The sequence below is a fragment of the Cheilinus undulatus genome, linkage group 6 (genome assembly GCF_018320785.1).
Source record: "Cheilinus undulatus linkage group 6, ASM1832078v1, whole genome shotgun sequence".
NCBI lineage: Eukaryota > Metazoa > Chordata > Actinopteri > Labriformes > Labridae > Cheilinus > Cheilinus undulatus.
The window spans coordinates 49,861,173-49,887,226 of NC_054870.1; the positions used below are offsets into that span (position 1 = coordinate 49,861,173).

The window sequence follows — 26,054 nt, forward strand, 5'->3', positions numbered from 1 at the left end:
TAAACACTCTCTGTACATCACGTAATAATACCACACTCACCAACAGTAATGCGGCGTTGTTGTGGCTCCTCCTCCTCGTTTTGGCCAGCATTTTCAGTGAAAGCGTGAAAAGTGGCGCTCCTGGTCAGTCTGTCATCGAGACTGCAGGAGCGAGTTATCAGCCCCTGTCACGTAATACAAGTTTGAGTTAAAATTAGACAGAAAAGCCAGACCAATCTAATCAATTTGCAGCCAGCAAGTATTTTCAGCTTCATGAGATGTTCGAAACAGTCCCAGTCTAAATCAGATAAAGCAGCTCGTACAGGAATGTGGAGTGGATACCTTTAAGTACATTAAGGCTGCATGTGTGGGCCTTGGATATGGCATGTGATTTACTGTATGAAGAGATCATGAGAAAATTCTGAATGTGCACTTCTTACCCGTTGGTGAGTGAATGTGTCCATGATGGCGGCGTGAGAACGGAGACAAAGATCAGCTTTCAGCACATCTGCACAGCTCACATCTCTGCTGCTTAGGTCATCTACAAATGAAACACATAAAAAGGCTTAACTTAAACTGTGTCCACATGGCAACAGCTTTATTCCACTGATTCCTCTTTCAGTATCTTGGCAGCCTGCAGCATGACACAACTTTTCACCTGCCATTCTTTTCCTACTTTCCTTCCTGTGCCCTGTGTTTACATGGATGACCGACAAAAGGGAAATGACAAGGTACCAGGAGTTTTGGACACCATGAGTTCCTTGATTTGCATTCACTTTCCTCACTCACAATGATTGTTAGCTTGTTTTACAAACTGCCGATAATAGTGTGTTAATAATATTTAGGGCCCTAGCACCAATCTCAGAGCGAATACCCTACTGTAGGACCCCAAACGTGAAATAGGAGACTGGGATAAAGCAACATGCATGAAAATTGGTACACATATGTATCATAAATAGACAAAGAAAAGTCTCTCAAGACCACCCTCGAAAATGTACAGGCAGTGCACTACAAACAATTAAACGTGACATTTCTGCCATTTTTGGCTGTTTTGGGCATCATCCCTGCTGTCATATCTGAAGGATCTCCAACTACAGATTTTATCTGATTGTCTCCAGACTTTTCATGCTAATTCCTCGCAAGATGGACATTTTAAGCTGTGTTATTTATGAGTTCTCACCACAGGGCAGGGCTGTAATCAGGGCCCAAAGTTGGAACACCTTTTATCATGAATTTTTAAAGCGTGCCAACTATTTTGATTCTACAATGCTTGAGTCAGTCATCACCAAACTTAACAATAATGATCGCACATTGATCCTAAATACATCTAAACAGATTTATGCATTAATATCATTACTTTGTAACAGCTCCCCCTTTCTCCTCTGAAATTTAGTTTTTTTCCTCAAAACAGGTTTAAACATTTACCCCCCTCACACCATCAGGTCTATAATTTTTGGTCTGTATATTGGTCACCATCTCCAGTGAAGGCCAGTCTTAATGCTTCAGCATACCAAGACATTTTGGACAATGCAAAGCCTCCAGCTGTGTGGCAGCACTTTGGGAAGGCCCTTTTCCATTCCACAACTGTGTCCCAGAGCACCAAACAAGGACTATAAAGACATGGTTTGATGAGTTTGGTTTGGATGATCTTGAATGGCCTGCACAGAACCCTGACCTCAACTCCATCAAGCACCTTTGGGATGAACTGGAAGGGAGATTGCAAGCCAGGCCTTCTGGTCCAACATCAGTGTCTGACCTCATAAATGCTCTACAGAATGAATGGGAACAAATTCCCACACAGAACCTTGTGGAAAGCCTTCCAAAAAGAGTGGAGGCTGTCAAAGCTGCAGAAGCAGGCCAACTTAATACTAATGTACATGTATTTGAACAGAATTTCATTGCAGTCCCTGTCTGTGTAAAAGTCAGGTGGCCAAACACGTCTGCCATATGGTGTATGAAACAGTCCATCTGGCGTGTTCAGTCAGGCAGCAACACAAGTGTCTTTAAAATCTGGAATACAAGCCAAAGAAGCAGACGGTGTGTATCATCCTCCATATTTGTTTTACTTTTGAAGGTTCGCTGAGATTCCCCATCGATGTCTGGTTTATGCTTCTGCATCGAGTAAACGTCACAGCTTTGCATCCGTGGTCTCCACTGCTGTGAGTGCTACGTTCTGGTGAATTGGAGTCTCCACATCACACTGCAATACTCCATCCTGATGCACCTTGACTTTGCAGTTATATACCAGCTCCCTAACCTTGCAAAGCAGATGGATTTGCCCGTTTCCGTGTTTCTCACTGGCGAATACATCTTGCAAACAGAACAGTTTAGACCCAGTTAGAAAGTGACAGGACCAATCAGCGCAGAGGGCCGTACTTTCAGGTACGGCAAGAGGCCAGTGCAATGGCGTAAGATATATCAGAACTTCGTTAAAAGAAGAACAAAGAAGTCACAGTTGCTGTGGTTTGCATTATGCAGTTCTCTATGGATTTACTCCTCGTTAGCGACTACAACGTCACGTGTTTTTGCATAAAACCACTGATTCTTTAAGCAAACATTAAGCTTTTAACTTCCGAATGTACTCACCCAATGGTGAAAGTAATAATATCATGGACTTATACTGGAAAGGATGATAAATTAACCTCAAAAGGTAAAATAGTCCACTGTTGATGTACTATTCCTGCATGAACTCGTAGTCCTCCCATGATCTCTTCCTGCTAAACAGGGCTGTGCGCCGAAGCACAGAGCTCTAGACTTGTTTCCAGTGGGCGAGGTCGTTTGCCTTCGGTCTGACCAAACCCGCAGCACTTCGGCGCGCTGCACAGTCGTCCTATGTGGAAATTGCTGGTTAAGATGTGGCACACAGAGCATTCATCCAATCATCCTCTCAGTTTTTTTAAAAGGCTCTGCCCTTTCCCAAACACTGTCTATGGGAGGTTTACAAGATGGATGTGTAAAACAAATCCATCTGGCGTGCCAGGTTACCAGTTCCCTGTTTATGTGCAGAAAAGCATGGCAACTCAATCCGAGTGTCAAAGCTAGAGCTGATAAATATTGATCAGAAACTGATTAAACTTTAGTTACTGCAAAGAAGAAAAGAAAGGGACATCAGAGAAGAATATGGAAGTTTGTTGCACTCATTCAGCCACTGAGGGAGACATGGATGAGGAAATTCCAGCAAGTCAATTTGACTACATTGCTGTCCTCAGCCTTTTATCTCAATAAAGAGTATATGCAATTTTCCTGCAGACATCTTCAGAGACTGACAGTCATCAGTATTAATACGTGGACCAAAATCAGGGCTTGGGGGTTGGTATCGTTTCAACTTGGAGGTGCACATTGACTCCAAGCATTGGTTTCGGCACAGGTCCCAGAGCTACATGAACTTATGGTATATGCTACAGTAGCTTTGACCATAAACATGATCCAGTCTCAATCACACTTTGAAATGGTTACCACAAGCAGCAGGTGTGTGGTCTCCGGTTTGGCTGAATCATCCAGTAAGTGAGTTTGAGGACTATAATGTCAAAAATCAGTCTGCGGTCTCCCACAGTTTTAAAATTATGTAAGACTAGCAGATCTTCTAGAGTGTAACAGTCTTTGAAAACCAAGCTCAGAGCTGAATTCCTTGTTTTCGGCCTTTTAAGGCTATCCTCTCCTTCGATGGTCGGTCTTTTTCTGGCGTACGGGTCACCAGGTCTATTTGGAGTTTACTGCTGATATGAAACGCCGCTGGATTGGGTTCCTTGGAAACCTTTTAGACACACTAAAGTCCGTCTGGTCGATGGCATTCTTCTCTGACAAGCTGAGTTCTTTCCCACAGAATGCCCATATTCTCTCGTTTTCCAAAAGTCACTTGGTCAGTGAGCAGATTTTTTTCTGCTATCATAATAAGCAAGACAAATGAGGCTGAGAATATGACATTAAGCTAGGCTCTGCTTTCTCAGGGAATACAAGGCTGTGATTTTATGTACAGGAATGTTTGCCATTTTTAGTTTTAACTATTTTATACCTTTGCAGTTTTAGAAAACAGAACCCGACAAAAAAATGCCTCCTAATTTCTTAAACACATGTTTTTCATTTCAGGGGCCTGATTCTGAAAGGCCGGTTTGACATGGATGGAGGTTTAGATGGAGGCAGAATCAGATAAGATGGTGTAATTGGTTTATGTGTGTCAGCAGAGGAATCCTGTCTGGGTCCTGGAGAGACAGTGAAGTACGAGGAGGGAGGAGGGGGCAAGCTGGCACCCTGTTCATCACCTGGCCTCTGAATCCGAGAAGGGCTGGGTAATCTGGACCAAAATTATCTTTCTTCACATTTTTTTACCTGAACGGTGGCACGCATCATATATCTTTTTTTTCTGTAAAGAAATATCAATTGGTTGTTAAAACCTGAGATCTAAACTTTGATATGATTCTGGTAAAAACACAAATGATACAACAACCTGCTCCATACCAAAGCAACAAAATAGAAAACATAGATGACCATAAATAGGAAAGTTTTTGTTTGTAAGTGCCCAGCCATAAGTCAGTGGATCATAAAGTCTGCAGCTACGAAAACTCGAAACAATCTTTTCTTGCAAAACCAAGTGTGGAAAGCAATGATTGTTGGTTTACCTTTATGGGAGGCTGAGTGCATTTTACACACTTTTCATTCTTCATTTTTTGAATATGCATGGTGTGAATTTTGGCAAGATTGTACATTTGTATTTGATATTTTATTCCCAGCTCAGCTCCTACAGTATGTCTAAAATACACAGTTTACAAGCAAGAGTTACACTCAAGCTGTTAAAAACAAAAAATGCCCCTTTGAAACCCATTTAAACTGCAGTTTTTGATCTCACTTCCATTAGAACATAATACGTGCATTTTATTATATCTGGGTGTCAATCTGGGCATTTGCCTTGGAATTGATCATTTTTACTACTCTCCACCAAATGGCATCATTTTGACCATGTTTGGCATATGGAGAAAAAACATGCTAAGCATGCAAAACAAATTATGATGCATACAAATTAATGTTGTGACTAATCATTGACAAATACCAGGTTGCAATAATTCAACACAAAAAATAATTCATTTTGCATGTCACATACACTACTGCTAAGAGCTAGGATTGGAATTTTTGCTTGTTTTCCATGAAAAACTCATGAAATTAGTCTGAATAGAAAATACAGCAAATGAACTGGACATGCTGACATTGTCGGAGTTGGAAATAATGATTTTAATTAAAATTTTGAACTTAGTCTTCATAAAAAGACACCTTTTGCAGCTGTGCAGACCTTAGGCATTCTGGCTGTCAGTTTTCAAGCTAATCTGATGAGATTTATCCCCACGCTTCCTGGAGAATCTCCTACAAGATGGATTGGCTTGATGGAGTCTTTCTCCGTACAATACAGTTAAACTGCTCTCACAACAGCTCAACAGGGTACAGATCTGAAGACCGTGCTGGCCGCTCCATTACAGTCAGAATTCTGGCTTATCCTTTAACTATTTCATAGACATTTTGGAGGTGTGTTGTGGGTCATTATCCCATTGTAGGATGAGATTGGCACCAAGTAAGTGCTGTCCACAGGGTATGGCATGGCACTGCAAAATCTTGTGATAGCTTTCACTCCTCAAGGTCCCCTCCACTTTTTACAAATCTCCTATTCTACCTCCTCTAAAGCCCCCAAGACATCATGCTGCCTCTACCTCCCTGACTGATGGTTTTCAGCACTCTTCATGCATCTTTTCATTTGTTCTGCATCTCACTAATGTTCGTCTGTTTGATCCAAAGACCTCTAACTTGGACTCATCTGTGCACAGCACCTTTTTCCAGTCTTCCAGTGTCCAGTCTTTTTGCTCCCTAATCAGTAAAATGGTTTTTAGCTGTGCAACATGATTAACTTGGATTAGCAGCCATGCTAGGAGACTGGTGCAGAGGGCTGACCGTTGCTGGTAACTGTTTGTGAAACGTGAAAATGTTTCTCTTTGGAAAACAAAGAAATTTGCCAGTGTTCCTAAACTTTTGAGTGGTAGTGTTTTTGTTTTGTTTTTTTTTGTTTTTTTTTTTTTTAATCAAAAAAAACAAAAAACGGCATTCAAATGGTAAATTTTTTTTTTTTTTCAACAATGAATATTTGATATGAATTATTTGGTCAGTTGTAGGTGGAAAAAAATGTCTCAAGGAAGTAGAATAAAACATTAATATAAAATATTTTCTGTAGCTACAGTATGAAAGCACATTTTTGGTATTTAGCAGTTTAAGAGTCAGAATTTGACACTGCACAAAAACTTGAAAATGCATAAAAATCAGTGTTGCTACTGATCATTGACATATCCCAGGCTGTAATAATTCAACACAAAAAATAACTTTGCACGGAACATTTTGAAAATTATTTTTTTTATGTTTTTTTTTTGTTTGTTTGTTTGTTTGTTTGTTTTTTCACACAAAAACATGGTGGCATCATGACAAAAAATGTCATTCAAAGGGTTAAAATATTTTAAAAATAATGAATATTTGATAACAATAATTTGTTCAGTTGTAGATGAAACGTGGCTGAACGGAAGTAGAATAAAATATTATTGTGTTATATTTTTTACTCAGCACCTTATGAAAAAGGCATTTTTTGCACTTTTTTGCAGTTTAAGAGTCGGTATTTGACATTGCACAAAAAATAAAAATGCATAAAAATCAATGCTGCTGCTAATAATCAACATATCTCAGGCTGTACTCATTCAACACAAGAAAATACTTTACATGTAGCATTTTGAAAATAATTCATTTCTCTTTCTTTTTTTCACTGATGATGGCATCATGACAAAAAAAGTCTTTCAAAGGGTTAAAATCTTTCAAAAAAGGCCCTTTGAAGGTGAAAAAATGGGCTGAATGAAAGTAGAATAACATATGAATGTGTAATATTTTATAGCGACTGTATGAAAAGTGCATTTTTTGCTCTTAGCAGCTTGAGCGTGACTAATATTCATCACTAAGGGTTAAATGTGAAGACGTGTACCAGCCGACCTCAGACACAACAGCGTGTCCCTGAGAAAATCTCTTCCAGTCTGTCCATGTGACTTCTTTCAAACCGTGGGATGCATGGGAAGACGGAGAAAAAAATTATAGCTACCAAAACACCCACCACACCACAGCCATGGTCAGACTTCACACAGTCTGGTGTCTACCCGGAAAAGGCCAATCAAAACAAAGGACAGGAACATTTGGGGCAGGCTAAGAGACACAGGCTGATGTTTCCTTAAAGGGTGAAATCAACAGAAACTAAAGGGATGGATGCCGTTCCCAGGCTGGGACGGCTTAATTAGGACTAAGAGAACCGTGAGAGCTGTGTGGTGTCATTCCTGACGACCGTATTACAGTTAAGTTTCAAACCAAAGGACATTTGTTGTGGAATTGGTTGTATGGATAAAACCAACCCACATGGAGAGCAAAAAACATAAAAATAAAACACAGATGTAAACACCTGTTTTTATGCTTTTAAGTTGTAAAAATAGCCAAAGAAGGAATGGCTTTTTAAAACCGTTTTCAAACATCCATCACTTGTAGTTTTCGGTCTCAGAACCTGCTGGCCTTATGCTGGCATCGAAGCGGAAGTTTAGCATTAAGGGCTTGTGTCTTTGCTGCTATTTTTGCACTGTCAGCATTCACAACCTCGGTTTTACAGTGTTTTTTACCACCGCATGATAGTAATATATTATGTCTAACTGACAAAAAGAGTTATTGATATATTTTCTGAATGAAGAAAGGTCCTCTCAACTGTCTGCGGCACCATCAGATGGTCAGGGAGGGCGCTGCAGACTGGAAGACCCTAACTAGCATAGGCTCTCCCTTTTATGCGTGAATATTTCACCACTTTAGGGACACAAAAGTAGATAAGAATAAAGAATATGTTTTTTCCTCACTTGGACAGTTTGTCATAGTTATAAACAACTCAAAATATGACTTTGATGGTAGAGTTTTTAATGAAGAAATCCCTCCTGACCTCTGATGGAACCCCCTGCTGCTGCTTAACATCATCTGCAAAGAGCTTGAGACAGTCTGCTCCTGCCCTCAACAACTTCTCAGCAACAGCTGTCATATTTTCCTCGTTCATGTGCTTTTTCTTGCAGTTTACCATCCTCCTGCTGTCCTTCATGGAGTAACTGACTGTTTTAACATCCTCGCATTTCAAGAGTCTTAAAGCATGTTTAGTTCATACTTGAGGGAGTAAAAGCTGAGGTTTGCAGGGAGATGTGAGGGCAGATGATAAATTGAAGTATTTGCTTTTTCCTCTTCCTCCCGTGCAAAACTGTACAGTTTCACTGTGTTCTTGTGGCGTGGAGCAGGCTGGCAGTGCCACTTTTGAACAGCTTTTCACACTCATTATGTCATAGACAAAGAAAAAAGTGATATAATGTTTAGAAATAATCCATTGGTAATCTCCTGTTTCTTTTTTGAGAAGACTTTCTACTTTAAGTAAAAAAAAAAAAACAGTGGACCTGGATCCTTGAATATGTGCAGAGGGTCTGCACTGAGGGAGTTTTACTCAAATTATTACAAGAAAAATAGACAAAAATTAAGCTATGTCCAACCTGACCTGGGCAAGAGAAGGGGCAGGATCCTTGCCTGATCGGGCTATGGGCCCCTGGCCACTTCAGGCCTGTCTTGGGCTCTGGCTAAAAATCTAACCTCTCATGCAGCGGTAAGTGTGAGACGGGCCTCCTCTGGGGGTGCCACCAAACTTCAGACGGCAGAGACATGCAATCATAAACCAGAAAAAATCTGATTTGCTTTGCAAACTTCTGCTGTGTGGGGGGCAAAATGGACAGATCTATAGTTACTACAGAAACAATATTAGAGAGATGACTATTCAAGTTAAGGTTTCCCTGCAGTGGTCCTGATGATGCTCAACAGTATTCATTTGCAAAGATGTACAACATAATGAGGCTGTTTGAACCCTGGGGTCATAATGAGACAAGTACTAAGTCTAGTGACCAAAACCAGGGGAACCTTTTGCCAGGACATAAAAGGAATTTTGGTCACTGAGACATTTAGAGCTATTTAACACTGACCTCCAATTTCTACATACAACGACCACACCGTGATCCAAAGGCAAATTGTACAGCGGAGCAAATCGCTCCCTTTCCAGTCAATCGGAGCAGTTCCACAGTCGGCGCTCCAGAGAGGCAGCGGCACGTGCCTGGAGTGCCAATTCACTCCGCTTTGTTCGAGGTACGCTGCAGGTCTATTTTCAGCGCTGGCCGCTGCCAAACCACATCAATACCTGTCAATCAGAAAGCTCCAAAAAGGAAGTAACAAACGTAGAATATCCGGTTCATTCAAAATACAACACAACGCACAGACTCCCAGTTGCAAATCATCATAATATCAACATTAGGTCTCATCCTGCAGTGAGAGCAAAGGGTCAACGAGAGGTCAGTGGGTCACAAAGCTACAACGGTGCCATTGACAAGGAAAAGAAATCAAACCAAAGAATATTACATAAAACCACAGATCCTTCAAGCAAACATTAACCTTTTAACTTCCTAATGTATTCACCCAATGGTGGAAGCAATAATGTCATAGACTTGTACCGGAAAGGATGATAAATTAACCCCAAAAAGTAGACTAGTCCGCTGTTGATATGACCCAGTTCTCCCGTGATTTCTGCTTGGTGATCAGGGCTGCATGCCACGCTTCCAGTGGGCAAGGTTGCTCGCCTTCAGTCGGGCCAAACCTGTGGCGCTTCAGTGCACAGGGCAGTCGTCCTATGTGGAAACTGTGGGTAAGACAGCCTCAGCAAAAACAGGTTTTTGGAAGCAGCAATGACCAAAACTGCAGTTATGCAATCCTGCATCAACTGCATAGATGCAAACTCATAGTTTCCACTAAGTTAGGGTGTAAAGCATAATCATAATCATGTAGTATTGGCAATATGTAATATGTTCAATACTGAAACTAAATAACTGACATGCATATTTATGTAAATTGATCATTTTTGTACTGTCTCTAGCCTACATTTTGCTTGACCCGTAAGAGTTATGGTGCATTTCTCCTCTAATTTGAGCTGTTTTATGTTTGTCAAAGAAAATCTGCAGAAGCTGCACCTCATTTTGAAATCTTGAGATCATTTCTGCCCATTCATGGTCGTAGCATACGTGCACGCACTGAGCGGTCAAGGTTTGGAGCGTGACACACTTTGACAAGCATTCACACACAGACACTCACACAGGATTAATGACCAAGCAAAGCTTCAGATTCTGAACTTTTCAGCACATTTATGTAATGGATAGGCAGAGGCGATGCTTATCGTTTCCAGTAGTATTGTCCTCCTCCAGTTTGAAAAGAAATGAAGCTCTTTGAGAGACGAGCGAGGGAGGAGAGCATGCTGAGTCACAGGAACCCAAAACCTGGGAACCGCCTGCCCGGCCATGCACTGGGAATACAAACACAAAGGCTAAAAAGGGAATCTAACAAAGGGGAACTTCTGCAGCTCCCAGAGGAGGCGTTCTAGGTACTGTAGCCATGTCACATAATGACTGCAATTTCTCCTGAATGGGGGACTGAGATCAAAATGAATGAGCTCAACAGCTGGATGGAGCTGACGGTCATCTGGTGCCGTTTACCTCTCACCTAAAGTTTGATAAATGGAAACAGAAAGGTGGAAGCACGAAGAGAAGGCATGCAGATTTAGCTCAGAACTCACCTAGGTTGTGCTCAGTGAATGACAGAAGATTAATTCCAGGGTTGTAGCTCCCTGTGGCAGAGAAAGACACCAAGCAGACCATTATGACAATCATTTCTCTCAGTGAACTCTAACCAGAGATATATTCACTCATTTTAAGGAAATACTCTTGCCTTTTTTCTCAAGCTAATAATAAATGTGGCAAATAGTTACTAAAGACGTCTAAGGGTGCTTTCACATTAGAGGCCCACGCAGGGATCAGCGTGCACTTAAACCAGAAGTCTAGTTCGGTCTGGTCAGCATGAATGCAAACGTACTGGGCCCCAGACCCACGTCCTCATGAAGAGGTGGTCTGGTGCATGATTTAAGTCTGGCATGGTATGCATGAGATGTGAATGCAACCATGCCAGAGAGGGACAAAGAGTTGTGTTGGCTAAATAAAGTCACCACAACCACTCCCTCAGTTCAGCTTTGCATGACCTTGCAAAGCAGATGGACTTTCCAGACTTCATCAGGCAAATCCATCTTGCAAAGCTCAAACCCACATTTGTGCAACCAAACAGAGGCACTGAAAGCATTTCATGACAGAAACGATGTTTATTCACTCTTTTGCCAACCTGCACTGGCATGACTTTGCGATCATTGTGCTGTAAGCAGGTGTAGGCTATTCAGTGGCTACCATCAGCGATTAGCTTGAATGTAGCTGTAGAAAAGTGTCAGTTCATTAAGACCTCGACCACAGTTCTTTATCAAAACAAGAGCAAAGAGCCACAAGGACAGCTTGTCTTAGCAGAGAAGATGTTTTTGCATGTCTCCTGATAGGTTTCAGCATGAATATTAGCCATGACAAGCTTCTCTGTTTAAAAACGACATTAACACTGGCCTGTGTAGCTCAGGTTAGCACTGGAGCTGTGCATGTCTGCTACCTCATTTTGTCTCATCACTCTGATTGGCCTGTCTTGAATGTGACAGACAGAACCTCTGTCCAATCACCTCCCTGGAACTTTTTGAAAAGTCCTGCCCTTCGCAAATGCTTTGCATGGGAGGTTTCCCAGATGGATGTGAAAAATATCCTTGCAATGGATATAGAAACAGTCTAACTGGCATGTCAGGTTACACTTTTCAAAACGCAAGCTGACAACAAATTTTAGTTATCCAGTAGATTGCAAAGTTAACTCTACGTCACCTGTCTCTTCAAAAACAATGGGCAAAAAGTGGCAAAAATGGGTTAAAGTGGAAATAAGTAGTGATGAAAAGGAGTAAGAAAATGTGGTAGAAGAAGCCAAAAAGTGGCAAAAATGGGTTCAAAGTTGCAGAAATAGCCAAAAAGGGGCAAAATATGACAAATTGGGCAAACAGTGGCAAAATAGGGCAAAAAAGCAGTAAAAATGGGTTAAAGTGGCAAAATAGGGCAAAAAGAAGTCGGGATAATTTGCAAATAATGGCAAAGAACTGGGCAGAAATGGGTTAAAGTGGCAAAAGTAGTGGTGAAACAGGGCAAAAAGGAGCAGATAAAATGGGTTAGAAGTGCCCTAAATGGTGGCAAAAATGGGCAACAAGAAGTGGCTAAGAAGTGGCAAAATGGGTTGAAAGTTGTAGAAATTGCCAGCAAGTGGTAAAATTGGCTGACAGTGGCAAAAAAAATGGGCCACAAGCAGAAAAAAATGTTTAATACGTGCAAAATAGGGCAAAAAAGAAGTGGCAAAATTTGTTTAAGATAGGGGCCAATAGAAGTGGGAAAATGGATAGCAGGTGGCTTAGTGGCAAAAATTGGTTAGGGTTGCAAAAAGTAGTGCTAAATTTGGGCAAAAGGGGGCTACCAAAATGGGTTGGAAGAGTGGAAAAAAAGTAGTGGCAAAAAGGAGCAGCTAAAATGGGTCAGAAGAAGCCAAAAGAGGTGAAAAAAAATGGAAAAGTGGCCAAAAAGTGGCAAAAATGAGTTCAGAGTTGCAGAAATGGCCAAAGAGGGGCAAACATTGGCAAAAAAATGGCAAAAAGCAGCAAAAATGGGTTAATATTGGCAAAATAGGGCAAAAACAAGTGGCAAAATTTGTTTAGGAAAGGGGCCAAAAGAAGTGGGGAAAACAGGTGGCTGTCAAAAATTGGTTAGAGTTGCAAAAAGTAGTGCTATATTTGGGCTAAAGGAAGCAACCAAAATGGGTCAAAAGTAAAAATGGTGGCAAAAATGGGCAAAAAGAAATGGTTAAGAAGTGGCAAAATGGGTTGAAAGTGGTACAAATTGCGAACAGGTGGCAAGACTGGCTTAGAGGGGCGGAAAACTTGCAACAAGCAGCAAAAAAGAAGTGGCAAAATGGATAGCAAGTCACTAGAATGGGCAAGAAGGTGATAAAATGGGAAACATTGGCATTAAAAGTGGCAAAAAAGGGCAAAGGGCAGCAAAAGTTAAAATGGCAAAAAATTGCACCAAATGGCTAAAAAGTGGCAAAAATGGAAAAACAAATGGATTAAATGTGGCAAAAAGTGACAGATGAGGGGAACTGTTAGCCAGGATGCTAGCACTAATGCTACTGGTCCAACACACATGCACTGACATCATCAGTAAATCACAACTGGGGAGGGTCCATCCTCTGGGTTTTTCAGGGAGCCAGGCAATTAACAATTAGCTATTAGCTTAACACTAGAAAATGAATTTTGTTTCAGCCTCTCACAGCCTTTCCAAGATATTTCACTGATGATGCTGAGACAGCTTTATCCCCTGATGACATCTAACACACCTTTTGCCCTTAAAAGTATCAATTCAGGCACGATTTAAGTACTGGTGCAGTTTAGAAAGTGCTGATTCAGCACCCAGCGCTCAGCACAGACCTATTTCAAACTGGGTTACACTGTAGATGTGTGAGTTTGAAGAGGGATGTTGTTCGCATCTGAACAATAATTTCATAAAGTTGTTGACATGGATGCTTCTTCTTCTTCTTCTTCTTCTTCTTCTTCTTCTTCTTCTTCTTCTTCTTCTTCTTCTTCTTGGCAGATTTGCAAACCTGCTGTATCAAACTGTGCTCAGAGGGCCCAGGCACTCAATGATGTTGCTAAGCTTGCAGGGGAGATATGAGGGGAAGCAATCTTGCCAGGGCTCGGTACGAAACAACTGTGCCTAATATGAAAGCACCCTGAGCTGTGTTGCTTTAAGAAGGGATATCATTGAAACAGCTGTGGATATGTTTACGCCTCTGCTCAACTCACTTTTCTGACGGTACTCAGGGAGAGGAGCCACCTGGAAGGAACTAAACAAGAACCTGGTCTTTGTTTTCTCTTTATCCTTGTCGTTGGTTTGCACAGCCTCCTTTCCCCCTCCAAACTGATCTCTTGTAGACTTAGCTGTTTCGTCAGTATTGACTTTGCTCTCATCTAGTGAGAACACTTCAGCTGGCTCCTCGGGCGCCATGCTCTCCATCTTCTCCTCACAGCTCTCCAGATCACCAGCAGCAAAGCTCCCATCCCCGCTGGACGTGTGCGTCACGCTCTCCTCTGAGTAAACGTCAAAGAACTGATCATCGTCAGTGACATCTGAAGGAGTGGGCGGGATCAGATGAATGACAGGTCGTGTCAGGAGGCTTTCTGTCCCACTCTCAAACAGCAGCTGGTCGTCCTCTTCATCCTCATCCTCCTCTCCGCTGGTTGAGTTGACGGCTTGGTCAGCCTGGGGTTGTATCGGGAGTGAAGTCAGAGGCTTCACTCGTTTCTTTTTCAGCACCCTTGGGCAGGCGGACACGGAGCTGACTGAACGGGCCACGCCGATCCTTGAGGTCACCGGGTCCTCCTCGAAGCTGTTGTTAACTATCCCCAGATCTTCCACCGTGATCTGGATCACCTCCTGCTCACCTGATCCCCGCTGATCCGAGCTTGGAAGCCGAGGGCCCCCGTTAATCTTCTCTTTCTGCTCCTGCAGAAGATCGTCCTCCTCACCTCGCAGACATGAGCAGCAGAACAGCCAGCGTGAAAGACGTTTGCTGTTCATCCACGAGCGCTGGCGAGTCCGCTGTTTCCCTGCCTTTGCACCAGTCATAGTAAAGTCTGCACTGACTTTACACAGCCTACCCCACTAAACCCTCCACTCTGCAGGTTTATCAGATAAACGTGTGCAGACAGAAGGAAGATAACAAACCATCCACACCTCGGAGCTTTAACTCTGCCCTCTGATAGAAGACAGCATCTGCACACAACACAATCTGCAACATGCGTTGCTTAGGAGAGGAGTAAAAAACAGACCAGTGCATGCTCTCAGGGTCAGCTGAACACTTGAAATGAATGCATGACTTAATCAGCAGGCTTTGATATGGAAAGCAGCATCATTGTAGATACAGCTCTGCTTTCAAAGAGCTCTAATAAGACAACAACAGCTGGACAAAAATAAATCTTAGCAAAAGTACATGTAATGAAGATCAGGCCCACCCACAGACTTGCCTGGGCCCCTGAAGAACCCGGTGAATGGGCCTTCTCCAGTTTTTTATTGACAATAGCAATGCTTGTTTGCTGGATCAGTAACAGTGGGGCTAGCATCCTGGCTAATAGTTGCCTCATTTTGGAGCTGAAGGGTGTCAAACTATCATTGGCTTCAGATGTTCAAATTATTCATTTATGCCATTTTTAACCCCTTTTCATCATTGTTTCTGCCCATTTTGCCACATTTGTTTCCATATAATAAACACAATTTATGCACTTTTAAACAATTTTTGCTACTTCTGCATCTTTGCACTACTTGAGCCACTCATATTGCACCTTCTTGCCACTTTTAGCTGATTTTTGCCATTTTTGTAACCACTTCTCATCATTTTTACTGCCTATCGTTGTCACTTTTTAACCTCTTTTCAACTTTTTTGTTAATGTTTTTTTTGCAACTTTAAGTATTTTTGCAACTTTCAACCCATTTGACCACTTTTTATCCTCTTTTCACCATTTTTACTGCCAATTGATGCCACTGGAGACATTTTGCAACTTTCATCCCATTTTTACCTTTTATTCACCACTTATTCACCCTTTTTACTGCCAATTTTTGCAACCTTAAATACATTTTTGCAATTCAACCCATTTTTTGCTCCTTTTTAACCACTTTGAGCAAGTTTTTATCACAAATTTTTGCCACTTTGAGCATTTTTTGCCCCCTTTCATACATTTTCGACACTTTCAACCCATTCTAAACCCATATTTGCTGCTATATCCCTTTTTGGCCCCATTTAAACTATTTTTGCCACCCTTTATCCACATTAAACACTTTTTTGCCAATTCTTGCCCCTAAACCTCTTCTATTGCCATTTTTAACTGATTTTGCCATTTTTATAACCACTCCTCATCATTTTTATCACCAAGTATTACCACTTTTAATACATTTTTGCAACTTTCAACCCATTTTTACCACTTATTCACTACTTTTCACCCTTGTTACTGCCAATTGTTACAACCTTAAATACTTTTTGCCTTTTAGCCCACTTAAATGGCACTCAAATGGCCACTTTTCCCCTTTTAAACCACTTTGATTACATTTTTGCCCCGTTTAACCTATTTTTGCCACTTATAACCAATATTTGCCACCCTTTATCCTCTTTACACCCCTTTTGGCCCATTTTTGCCACCTGTAACCCATTTTTGCCATTTTAAACCCATTTGTTCCTTTCTTTTGCAATTATTTAATTACTGTTTCCCATTAAGCTATATCAATTTCCTCTACTTTATTTCTTGGTATCCTGTTATTTGTGCACACTATGGTTTAGCTATGAAGTCTTTTGTTTTTCTTGCTTTGATAAGAGTGGTTATCATTCAGGTTAGATATAAAATATGGCTATCACAAAACAATGGACCATGATTTTCTGACCTCCATGGGCCACCATTCGGCTAGGCCCCAGAGAGCTCTGCCCTTTATCCCTCCTTATGGGCGGCCTTGATGAAGATAACGAATGAATGCTTTAAATGAAAAGAGGCATGTATTTGCTCATTTAAGGCCCTGAAAAATACAACAAATATTAAAAACACAAGGCAGCACCAGATCAAGATATCATGAACAAAGAACTAACATCATTCTGATGGGTCAAGCCAAAGTCGTCCTGTACAGTGGTTCCTAAACAGTGTGCTGCAGAGCCCTGGTGTGCCCTGAGGCAGGTCTAGGTGTGCCATGAGAATTTGTGCAACCAGGTGTTGTTACTATAATTCACTCCCAAGCTGCAGCCAGAGCGCTAACCATGCCAAACAAACACTCCCAAACTACTGTCGTCCTTATGACAACTTCCATTTTCCTCAGAAGTCCGATGTTGGAGCTGACTGGAATGACACCTGAGTTGACTGCATTCCAGTTGCTACAAGTTGATGAGTCAGGGTACTGAAGTTCCTCTGAATTTCAGAGTTCAGGTGTGGTAAAATATCAGACTTACATCTTTGAATTTCTGACTGCCAAGATCGGAACGGGTTCTTTGTAGTCGTGGCTCTTATGACACGTGAATGTAAAATTGTACACTGCAATTATCATCAGAAAAGTTCCACATAAAAAAAAATGTTTTTTCCCCACAGTTGAATTGAAATGGTAATACACTATCAACCTTGAAGCGGCTCTTTAATGTGATCCACATTCACTGGCTCCTGCTTGAGTGGGAGCATATGCCTTTCCAACGCTGATGAATCACTGTGCAGATGGAGTATGTGGACTTTGAGAGTCTAAGAGGTCTTCCTCACAACTCCTAATAGTATTGCACCTGAGCTTTCTAAAGGGATGAGATGTTTGTGAATATCTTTGACACTTCTAGCTTTAACTCTAAGGTGAAAATCTTTGAAAATGTTATAATGTAGCTGAAGCTTTTTTACAGCACCAGTTTTCGAAATTACAAATAAACTCTTCTGTACATATAAAGCAGTAAAGTGCACAGTCAGTGATGTGAAATATGCACCACATCCGACTAGTTTTAGCCCCTGCAATATCTTTTTAAAAGACTTTGATCAGCAATTTTGCAGATTAAAGTACCAAATCAACCACAGATCTATGTTTGAACCTGTAAGAGTCTCTAAATGTAAAAAATGAACCCAGCTGAAGTCTGCAGAAGCATGATCTTCCACATGTTCATGCATGTGCCCTAACATGCTGTTATATTATTAAAAGTCGGCGTTTGATTCCTCTGCGGGTCGTCTGCAGCGTTAATGGAAACAGGTGAGAGTTTGTGCAGGCGGATGCTCGACTCATTCAGCCCCTATGGCATCAGATGACATTTCCTTCGTTCCGCAGGCCCGGTCCTGTCCTCTGCTACATGATAAGTCATCCAAGCATCAGCTTAAAACCATTTCTTCACACCACCCACACTGCATGAAAAGATGATATCCGTGCTTCTTTCTCACGCCCATGGAGTGACAGTGGAGTGATGGGAATAATTGCTCTCATCTCGTCGTCCGTCTTTGAAGTGAAAGGAAGCTCCTACTATTTGTTTGTTTAACTCTGTCACTACTTTCTTTTGTTTCTCCCACTTCTGCCACCGTCAGCATTTCAGAAACTCGCTCCAAGGCAGTTTGAAGAAGCCAAAACATGAACCTGCCCTCTGTTGATGAAATCCTGATCATCTACGGTTTAAAGCACGGGTGTCAGACTCAATCCCAGTGGTGGGGCGGATATCTGGATTTAGGTCTAACCTGAGGGCCGAACAGGGTCAACATTTAACCAAAAACTGTCACTCTTATTTTCACCGATGATGAATTATGGGGGAGTAAAGAACAATTAAGCTCTGATGTTAATGGATTTTATGATTTAAAAAAGTCAAAATGATAAGTTTAAAGGCTCAAAATCTGAGGAAAATAGGCTAACTTCTTAGTATAAAAGGTCAAAACACAAAATTAAAAGAAAAATAGAATAGAAAAATAATATATAAGGCAGAAATATGAGACTAAAAGTCAAAATCATGAATGTAAAAGATCAAAATATGAGATATAACTCAAAATCATGAGTTTTAAAGCTCAAAATATGCCATAAAATTCAAAATCATGAGTTTTAAAGCTCAAAATGTGAATTCAAAATCAAAATCATGAGTTTTCAAACTGAAAATTTGAGGTAAAATTAATTTTTGTGATTTAAATATGAGATGAAATTAAAAATTGTGAGTTTAAAAGGCCAAAATATTAGATATAATTCAAAATCATGAGTTTTAAACCTCAAAATATGAGGTAAAATCAATATTTGTGAATTTAATTTGTAAAATATGAGACGAAATAAAAAATTGTGAGTTTAAAAGGCAAAAATATGAGATGTAATTCAAAATCATGACTTAAAAGGTCACAATATGAGATAAAAAATCCTAAATCCTGAGTTTAAGTTGTAATAGTAAGATACAGAATTGAAAATTGTAAATGAAAACACAAATTAATTTGATCTAGCTGTTTTTACTCTTGACTCTAAATTTGATGACATAGGGATATTTTTTATCATCAAGGTTAAGTTTACATTTTTAAACTGGAGGAAATCCGCAGACCTCATACTGGTTATAATAAAAATATGATATGATCTTGTGGGCCGGGTATAATTGTACCATGGGCCAGATTTGGCCCCCAGGCCTTGAGTTTGACGCCCCTGGTTTAAAGGGTCATTCTGCGTGTTTTGTCATAAAAGTAAGGGCCAATGCATTTCATTAGTTGAATTCATATGGAAAAGACTGCTCAACGTGTAAATGAAATTCTACCACAAAGGTTGACTTAATTGGAGTTTTAACAACTCTGACTATTTTTCCCCAAATAAAATCCGCCCTCAGACGGACTAACTATTCCTAATTTAGGCTTCACAATTTGTTGGCGTGCAGCAGTAATTCAGCACAGCAGCAGCAGATATGAGCTTAAGCAGTTAATCTTGTGTTGTCATGAGCTTCTCAGGTAATAAAGTCCCACAGTCTTTGTTGCTAGGCTCAAAATTACAGCACCTCGAGGTGATTTCAGTGGGAGGCCAGCTGACTATAGAGACTCGGTGCAGCGCTGCAGGCTCTTTGTGGTGCACTGAAAAGTGCTTTTATACCCATGTCAGTCAGGGACTCACATAGTGGCTTGTACTGGGAGAGAGAGGAATCTGAAGTGAACAACATGACCTCAGAATGAGGGGAGGATGGTTTTTTTATTTGGGAAAAAAAGACGTCAGAAAACAAGCAAATTGTTGCATAAATTAAGAAAAACGCAAACGACCAATCAGACACAAGGAGACACAGAAGAAGTAGGGTGCATGAACTTTTGCTTTGTCTCAGTGTACAAAGATATGAACTATCTGAGGTAAACACACAGATTTGTGTAATAGAGACACTAATTTGGCTTGTCTGTCCCAATTCCGGAAAAGTTGGGACATCTTGCAAAATGGGAATAAAATCCTTTTGGACCTTGAATACAGTGCAAAGACAAATTGATCAACTTTATTGTTTTTTATAGAACTACACACTCACTTTGAATTGGTTACATGCAATATGTTCCAAAAAAGTTGGTACATGTGCATGTTTACTTAGTCTAACAACACTCCGTAAGCATCTGTGGACTGAAAACACTAACTGTCGAAGTACTGAGTGTGGAATTCTTTCCCATTCTTGCCTCGTGTTCATCTAATATTTCTCAACACTGCAGGGTTTCTGTTTTCAGATTATGTGTCCTAATGCTCCGTACATTTCCAATAGGGAGGCAGGTCTGGACTGCATGCATGCCAGTCTAGGGACTGGCCTCTTTCATTGTGAAGCCATGCTGTTGTAACTCATTGAGAAACTGTCTTGGAACTGTCTCACTGAAATAAGCAGGGGTGTCCCTGAAAAGATGATGGAGAAATATAAGGTATGTTGCTCTAAAGCCTGCATGTACCTCTCAGTATTGATGCTGCCTCCACAGATGTGCAAGTGACCCAAGCCATGGGCACTAACACACCCCTACACCATCACAGATGCTGGCTTTTGAACTTTGGTAACATTCTAGATGGTCCTTTTCCTTCTGCCTTGTGGGCAGGAAGTGATTTGTGCATAAAGACGTGCTAATAAAACATTTTGTGCTGGTAAAGACTTTTCAAATTGTTCAAAATGCTTAAAAAAAAGTTTAAAAAAAAGCTGAAGTGGCAGATATGGATTATAAGCCTCTGTCTAAAGCAGGGGAGTCAAACTGTGGTGCAGTTATACCCGGCCCACCAGATCATATGATATTTTTATTGTAACTGGCCCACCAGTATGAGGTCTGCAGATTTCCTCCATATAAAAATGTAAACTTAACCTTGATGGTTTATAACATCCTTGTTGAGTCACAAAAATATGAAAAAGTAAACAGTAAAAATAATTTGATAAAAAGTCAGGAATGTGGGGAAGAAATTAGTGCTTTCCCTATGTTTTCAATTTTGCATCTCATTTGTGGTTTTGACATTTTATTTCATATTTTAACCTTTTAGATTCATAATTTTTAATTTTAAATTCTATTTAGACCTTTTAAAGTCATGATTTTGACTTTTATCTCATGTTTTGACTTTAACTTTTATGTCATATTTTTACCTTAAAAATGCATGATCTTTAATTTTATGTCTGTTTTTTTGATCTTTTAAAATCATGATTTTGACTTATATCTCATGTTTTGACCTTTTCCAACTCCTAACTTTAACTTATATATTATCTTTTACCTTAAAAATGCATGATTTTTAATTTGATCTCAGTTTTTTTTGACCTTGTAAAGTCATGATTTTGACTTTTATCTCACAATTTGACCTTTTAAAACAAATTTTCTCATTTTTTTACCCTGAAAACTCCTGATTTTTAATTTTATTTCATATTTTGACTTTTTAAACACGATTTCAATGTTTACCTCATATTTTGACTGTTAAAAATTATGATTTTGAATTTTATCTCAGTTTTTTACTTTTAAAATTCATGGTTTCAATATTCTCTCATATTTTGCCTTTTAAAAATGTTATTTTGACTTCAAATGTCATGTTTTTACATTTTAAACTTATATGTTTGACTTTTTATGTCAGATTTTGAGTTTTTAACTTATCATGCTCACCTTTTAATCGCATAATCTTTTATTATCACCAACACCACCAACAGCCTCAGAAAAAGAACAAGCAGTTGATGCATGCACTTTTTGCAGTATATACTCGGTGTTTTAGGGTAGATTTTACTAATTTTCCTGTGTTGCAACAGTTTTCCACAGTTCTTCAGTCCCTGCTCCTAAATCTGACATTCCTGCCTCACTGCCCACCTTCACCTAATGGTGAAGCCCCTATGATAGTTATCCAAGGTAACAGGAGGTCTAGGATGGTACCGTTGGAGATGCAAGGGTTACTCCCTGATGTTGAGCAATGACATATTTCTGAATCCACCCCCAGCTACCAACCTGATGAGGTGGATGAGATGATTTATCGACAGTTTGAGCGTGACACAGCAGAGCGTGAATACAAAGACGCTTACTCAGAGTTACAGTACTTTTAGAGGAGTGAGGGAGGCATGCATTAGGAAAAAGAAAGCCCACCCTCCTCTTAAAAACAGCTGTAGTCAATTTCTGAATCATGCATTCAAAAGGAAAATATGTAGAATATATGGAAATTGTTCTACTCTGCGTGGTTGGGAACAGGTGTGCAAAATATTCAGTCTTTTTTAAGGAGGTTTTGAGTTTAAGGTCTGTGACTGAAGCCTGGTCAGTACTGCATGGCTGACAAAAGGGGGTACTAGAGAGCAAATGCAGACCACTGACAGGACATAAACCAGAGCCCTGCACTTCTTAGAGAGACCTCTGGTATTCACAAGTCTGGATAAAGTTAAACCACACAAGTGCTTTTCATTCACAGCCCAGTGAAGTCGGCTTTCATGATATCTTGATCTGGTATTTGCAAGAATATCAAGTTTGGTCATAATCCCTTTTACATGTTGTTTGAATATACATAAGCAGCAGGGAGACCAAAGAGATAGATGTAGGATTAATGCCCCGTCTCCTTTATGCCTGGTGTGTTTGAAATTAGCCGCAAATCTGCGACCTTACTGGCAGATTTATGAAAAATTAGTTCCTTATGATAAATGTAGAGAGACGGTGTAAGTGACAGAGCAGACAAAGATGAATGCTTCACAGCTGCCTTCGCCTGGGGCCGTTTGTGGGAGAGATGATTGAGACAGACATGGGAACCCACGAGACCGTTCTCTGAGTGACGATATAGATTTGAAACTTTTCTAATCATTTGTTTTTTCCACTTTCTCTTTGTTAGCCTACAGAACAGGGCTTATCCTACATGTCCGGACATAGCTCCATAAGTTTCTGAGCATGCTCCGAGTGTTTTAACTGAGCAGAGAGGTTGGACAGCCCCCAGACGTCCGTGCAGCCAACATCAACAGCAGCCCTCAGCTGTGGCAGGGGCTCCTCTCTGCCTCACCTCTCCCTCGGCTGCAGCGCAGTTAAATATGTTGAACATTTCCTGTGACTGTCATGTTTCCCATAGGCGTCACGACTACGGGTCCATAGTCAGCTGTGGGTTCTGTGGTGAACATGACCCTGCTTGGCCATGCAGAGAACTCACACAAAGACAGACAGAGAGAGAGAGGAGGCTTTTTCTTCGCTCTAATTCACAGAAGAGGAGAATGCTTCAACCAGCCTGTAATTGCATTTACTCAACAAGACAGCAGCATGAGTCACTTTCCAGGGGCAAGGAATGTCACCTCTTCCTGTGAAACCAGGAGGAATGGAGCAAGTTATTACTGCAGAATAACACTCACAACGCTCTTTATATCATGGAGGATGTTGAGCGACCGCAGAGGCCCAAACAAACGAGGGGGGTCTGTGAAAATAAGCGTATTTAACCGAGGATGTTGAGCCCCTAATTAAACAGATAAATCAACACGCTGCAGATTCAGCCAAGTTCTCCTCAAACAGACTCATTGACGTTGCTTACATGAATCTTCCTGTTTGTACCCGCCACCACCAAACCTCTTGGAAGTTGGACCAAGAGTGCCAAATATTTGCAGTTTCCCCAGCGGCTGATACCTAATAGCATGAGAAAAGGAGTCCGGCGGGGGGAAGGAGAGGGCAGTGACCTTGAGAACTTCTGGGGCTGAACTTTCCCCTCCAACACCCCCTCCCCACCACTCCTCGTCCGCCGGTCCTACGCTCCCTAATCAATTACTGTTGGCAGTCAGGAGACCACCAGTGATTAGCAGCAGCAAGGCAGACGTGGTTTGGGGGGGTTGGACGTGGGAGGTAGGGGGGTAAAGAAGAGGAAAGAGGTCCAACAAACGGCTTTGATCAACACGCTGCCTGGAGAAACGCGTAATGCAACGGGACCCCCCTGGTTTAAATGACCCTTGAACAATTTATATATCCAAGAGAATGAAAGACGGCATCCTTTTGTTGCTCTGCCTCACAGGCTTCTGCTCGGACAGACGTAGATGGCCGAAACGTTTTTCTATGGTGGCCCTAAAAGAAGATTACAAAAAGGCAAAGTTGTGATGTGAGTTGTGATGACATTACATCTGAGTTAGATGAGTAGCATTAGTGCTAGCAACCTGGCTAGCAGTTCCATCACTTCTCACCACTTACTCCAACTATTTTTGACACTTTTAACCAAATTTAACTGCTTTTTGCCCTCATTTGTCCCTTTTTGTGCCATTTTAACCCAATGTTGTTCCATTTTATCCCTTTTTCCACTCTACCTGTTGCCTTATTTCACACTTTTTTGCCCTGTTTTGTCACTTTAAAGAGGGGGTATTATACTTTTCCGATTTTTAAAACATAAAAATAAAGTCACAGTGTTGGGTGTCCATACTTCATGTATGCAAATTTTCAAACCACAAGATTAACATATGTGGCAGTAATCTTGGAATTAGAGAGTAAACTGATGAAAATGGTTTGTTGGAGATCTTCCCGAGATGAGATTTCGATGGAGCGAACTGATGAGGTCATCGCAATAGGATCTCCTGACTGGTTAAGTCCACCATTATCAAAGCCATTTAGTAACACAGTAATTAAACACTTACCAAACAGTCTATCCTTCGCTGCTGCTGCTTTTCTTCCCCCTCTCTCTCTCCAAACTATCAGGGTCAGACTCCGGGTCTAACATGTACGGACATATATCAAAATTCACCATATTTTACTCAGTCGGACCAGTTCATTCAAAGTTTACAAGTATGTAAACATAGCAATATTGGAGGGGGCGAAAATCAGCCAATCAGAGGAAAGCAGGTCCGGGGGGGAGGTGAAAGAGAGCAGCAAAAACAAAGTGTTTCAGACGGAGGTTAACAGGGTTTTTCAGGATGCCAGTGTGAGAAATATGAGTTTTTTGTGCAGTAAACCATGTAAAGCTACTACGTGGGTATCAGAGAGACATGTAAAGCTTTAAAAAAAAAGGCATAATACCCCCTCTTTAAACACGTCTTTGCTGCTTTTGCCCTATTTTGCCACTTTTGGCACTGTTTGCCCATTTTATCACCAATTTGCCCTTTTTTTGGCCATTTCTACCACTTTGAACCCATATTTTGTCAGTTCCTTCTTGCTCTACTTTGCCCATTTTAACCCATTTTTGCCAGTTGATGGCCATCACTGCAAATTTCAACACATTTTACCCTTTTTGACACTTCCTGTTGTCCATTTTTGCCACTTCTTTTGGCCACTTTCAACCCATTTTGACACCTTTACCTTGCCCTTTTCTGCACATTTTTGCCACTTTTTGCTACTTGGTACCCATTTCTAACACTTTCAGCACATTTTGTCCTTTTTTGTCGCTTTTTGTTGCCATTTTTTGCTACTTCCTTTGGCCACTTTTAACCCTTTTGACACTTTTTCTTGCCCTTTCCTAGCTATTTTTGCTGCTTGTTGCACATTTTTGCCACTTATTGCTACTTGTTAGTCATTACTAACACTTTAAACCCATTTTGTCTTATCTAGCCACATTTTGTTGCCAATTGCTGCCACTTTTTAACCTATTTTGCTACCTTTTTACTACTTGTTGGCCATTTCTTCATCTTTCAACCCATTTGCCACCTTTTTGCCACTTCTTTTGGCCTATTTCAACCAATTCCTGCCTATTTTAACCAAGTTTTGCTGCCTCTTGCACATTTTTGCCACTTTTTAGCCCATTTTGCTACCTTTTTGCTACTTCTTGTCCATTTTTGCCACTTCTTTGACCACTTTAACCCTTGTTGACACCTTTTCTTACCCTTTTCTGACTATTTTTGCTGCTCGCTGCACATTTTTGCCACTTTTTGCTACTTATTAGTCATTACCAACACTTCAAACCCATTTTGTCAATCCATTTGCCACCTTTGTGCCACTTCTTTTGGAATATTTAAACACATTTGTGCCTACTTTAATCAATTTTTGCTGCTTTTTGCACATTTTTGCCACTTTTTAGCCCATTTTGCTACCTTTTTGCTACTTGTTGTCCATTTTTGCCACTTTAAACCTATGTTCCACTTCTTTTGGCCACTTTTCACCATTTCTTACACTACTTTTT

The 26,054-nt window shown here is 40.7% G+C and overlaps 1 protein-coding gene across 1 annotated transcript in view; it reads right to left on the reverse strand.

The window, feature by feature from the left end:
* The window catches only part of LOC121511364, a 76,619-nt gene that overhangs the window by 29,584 nt on the left and 20,981 nt on the right, over window positions 1-26,054 (reverse strand). Inside the window, exons 2-3 of the mRNA XM_041790012.1 lie at window positions 420-520; window positions 41-164 (exon numbers count right to left, since the gene is read on the reverse strand). Coding sequence (XP_041645946.1) covers window positions 41-164; window positions 420-443 — 148 coding nt within the window. The 5' untranslated portion in view covers window positions 444-520. The remainder of the gene's footprint in view (window positions 1-40; window positions 165-419; window positions 521-26,054) is intronic.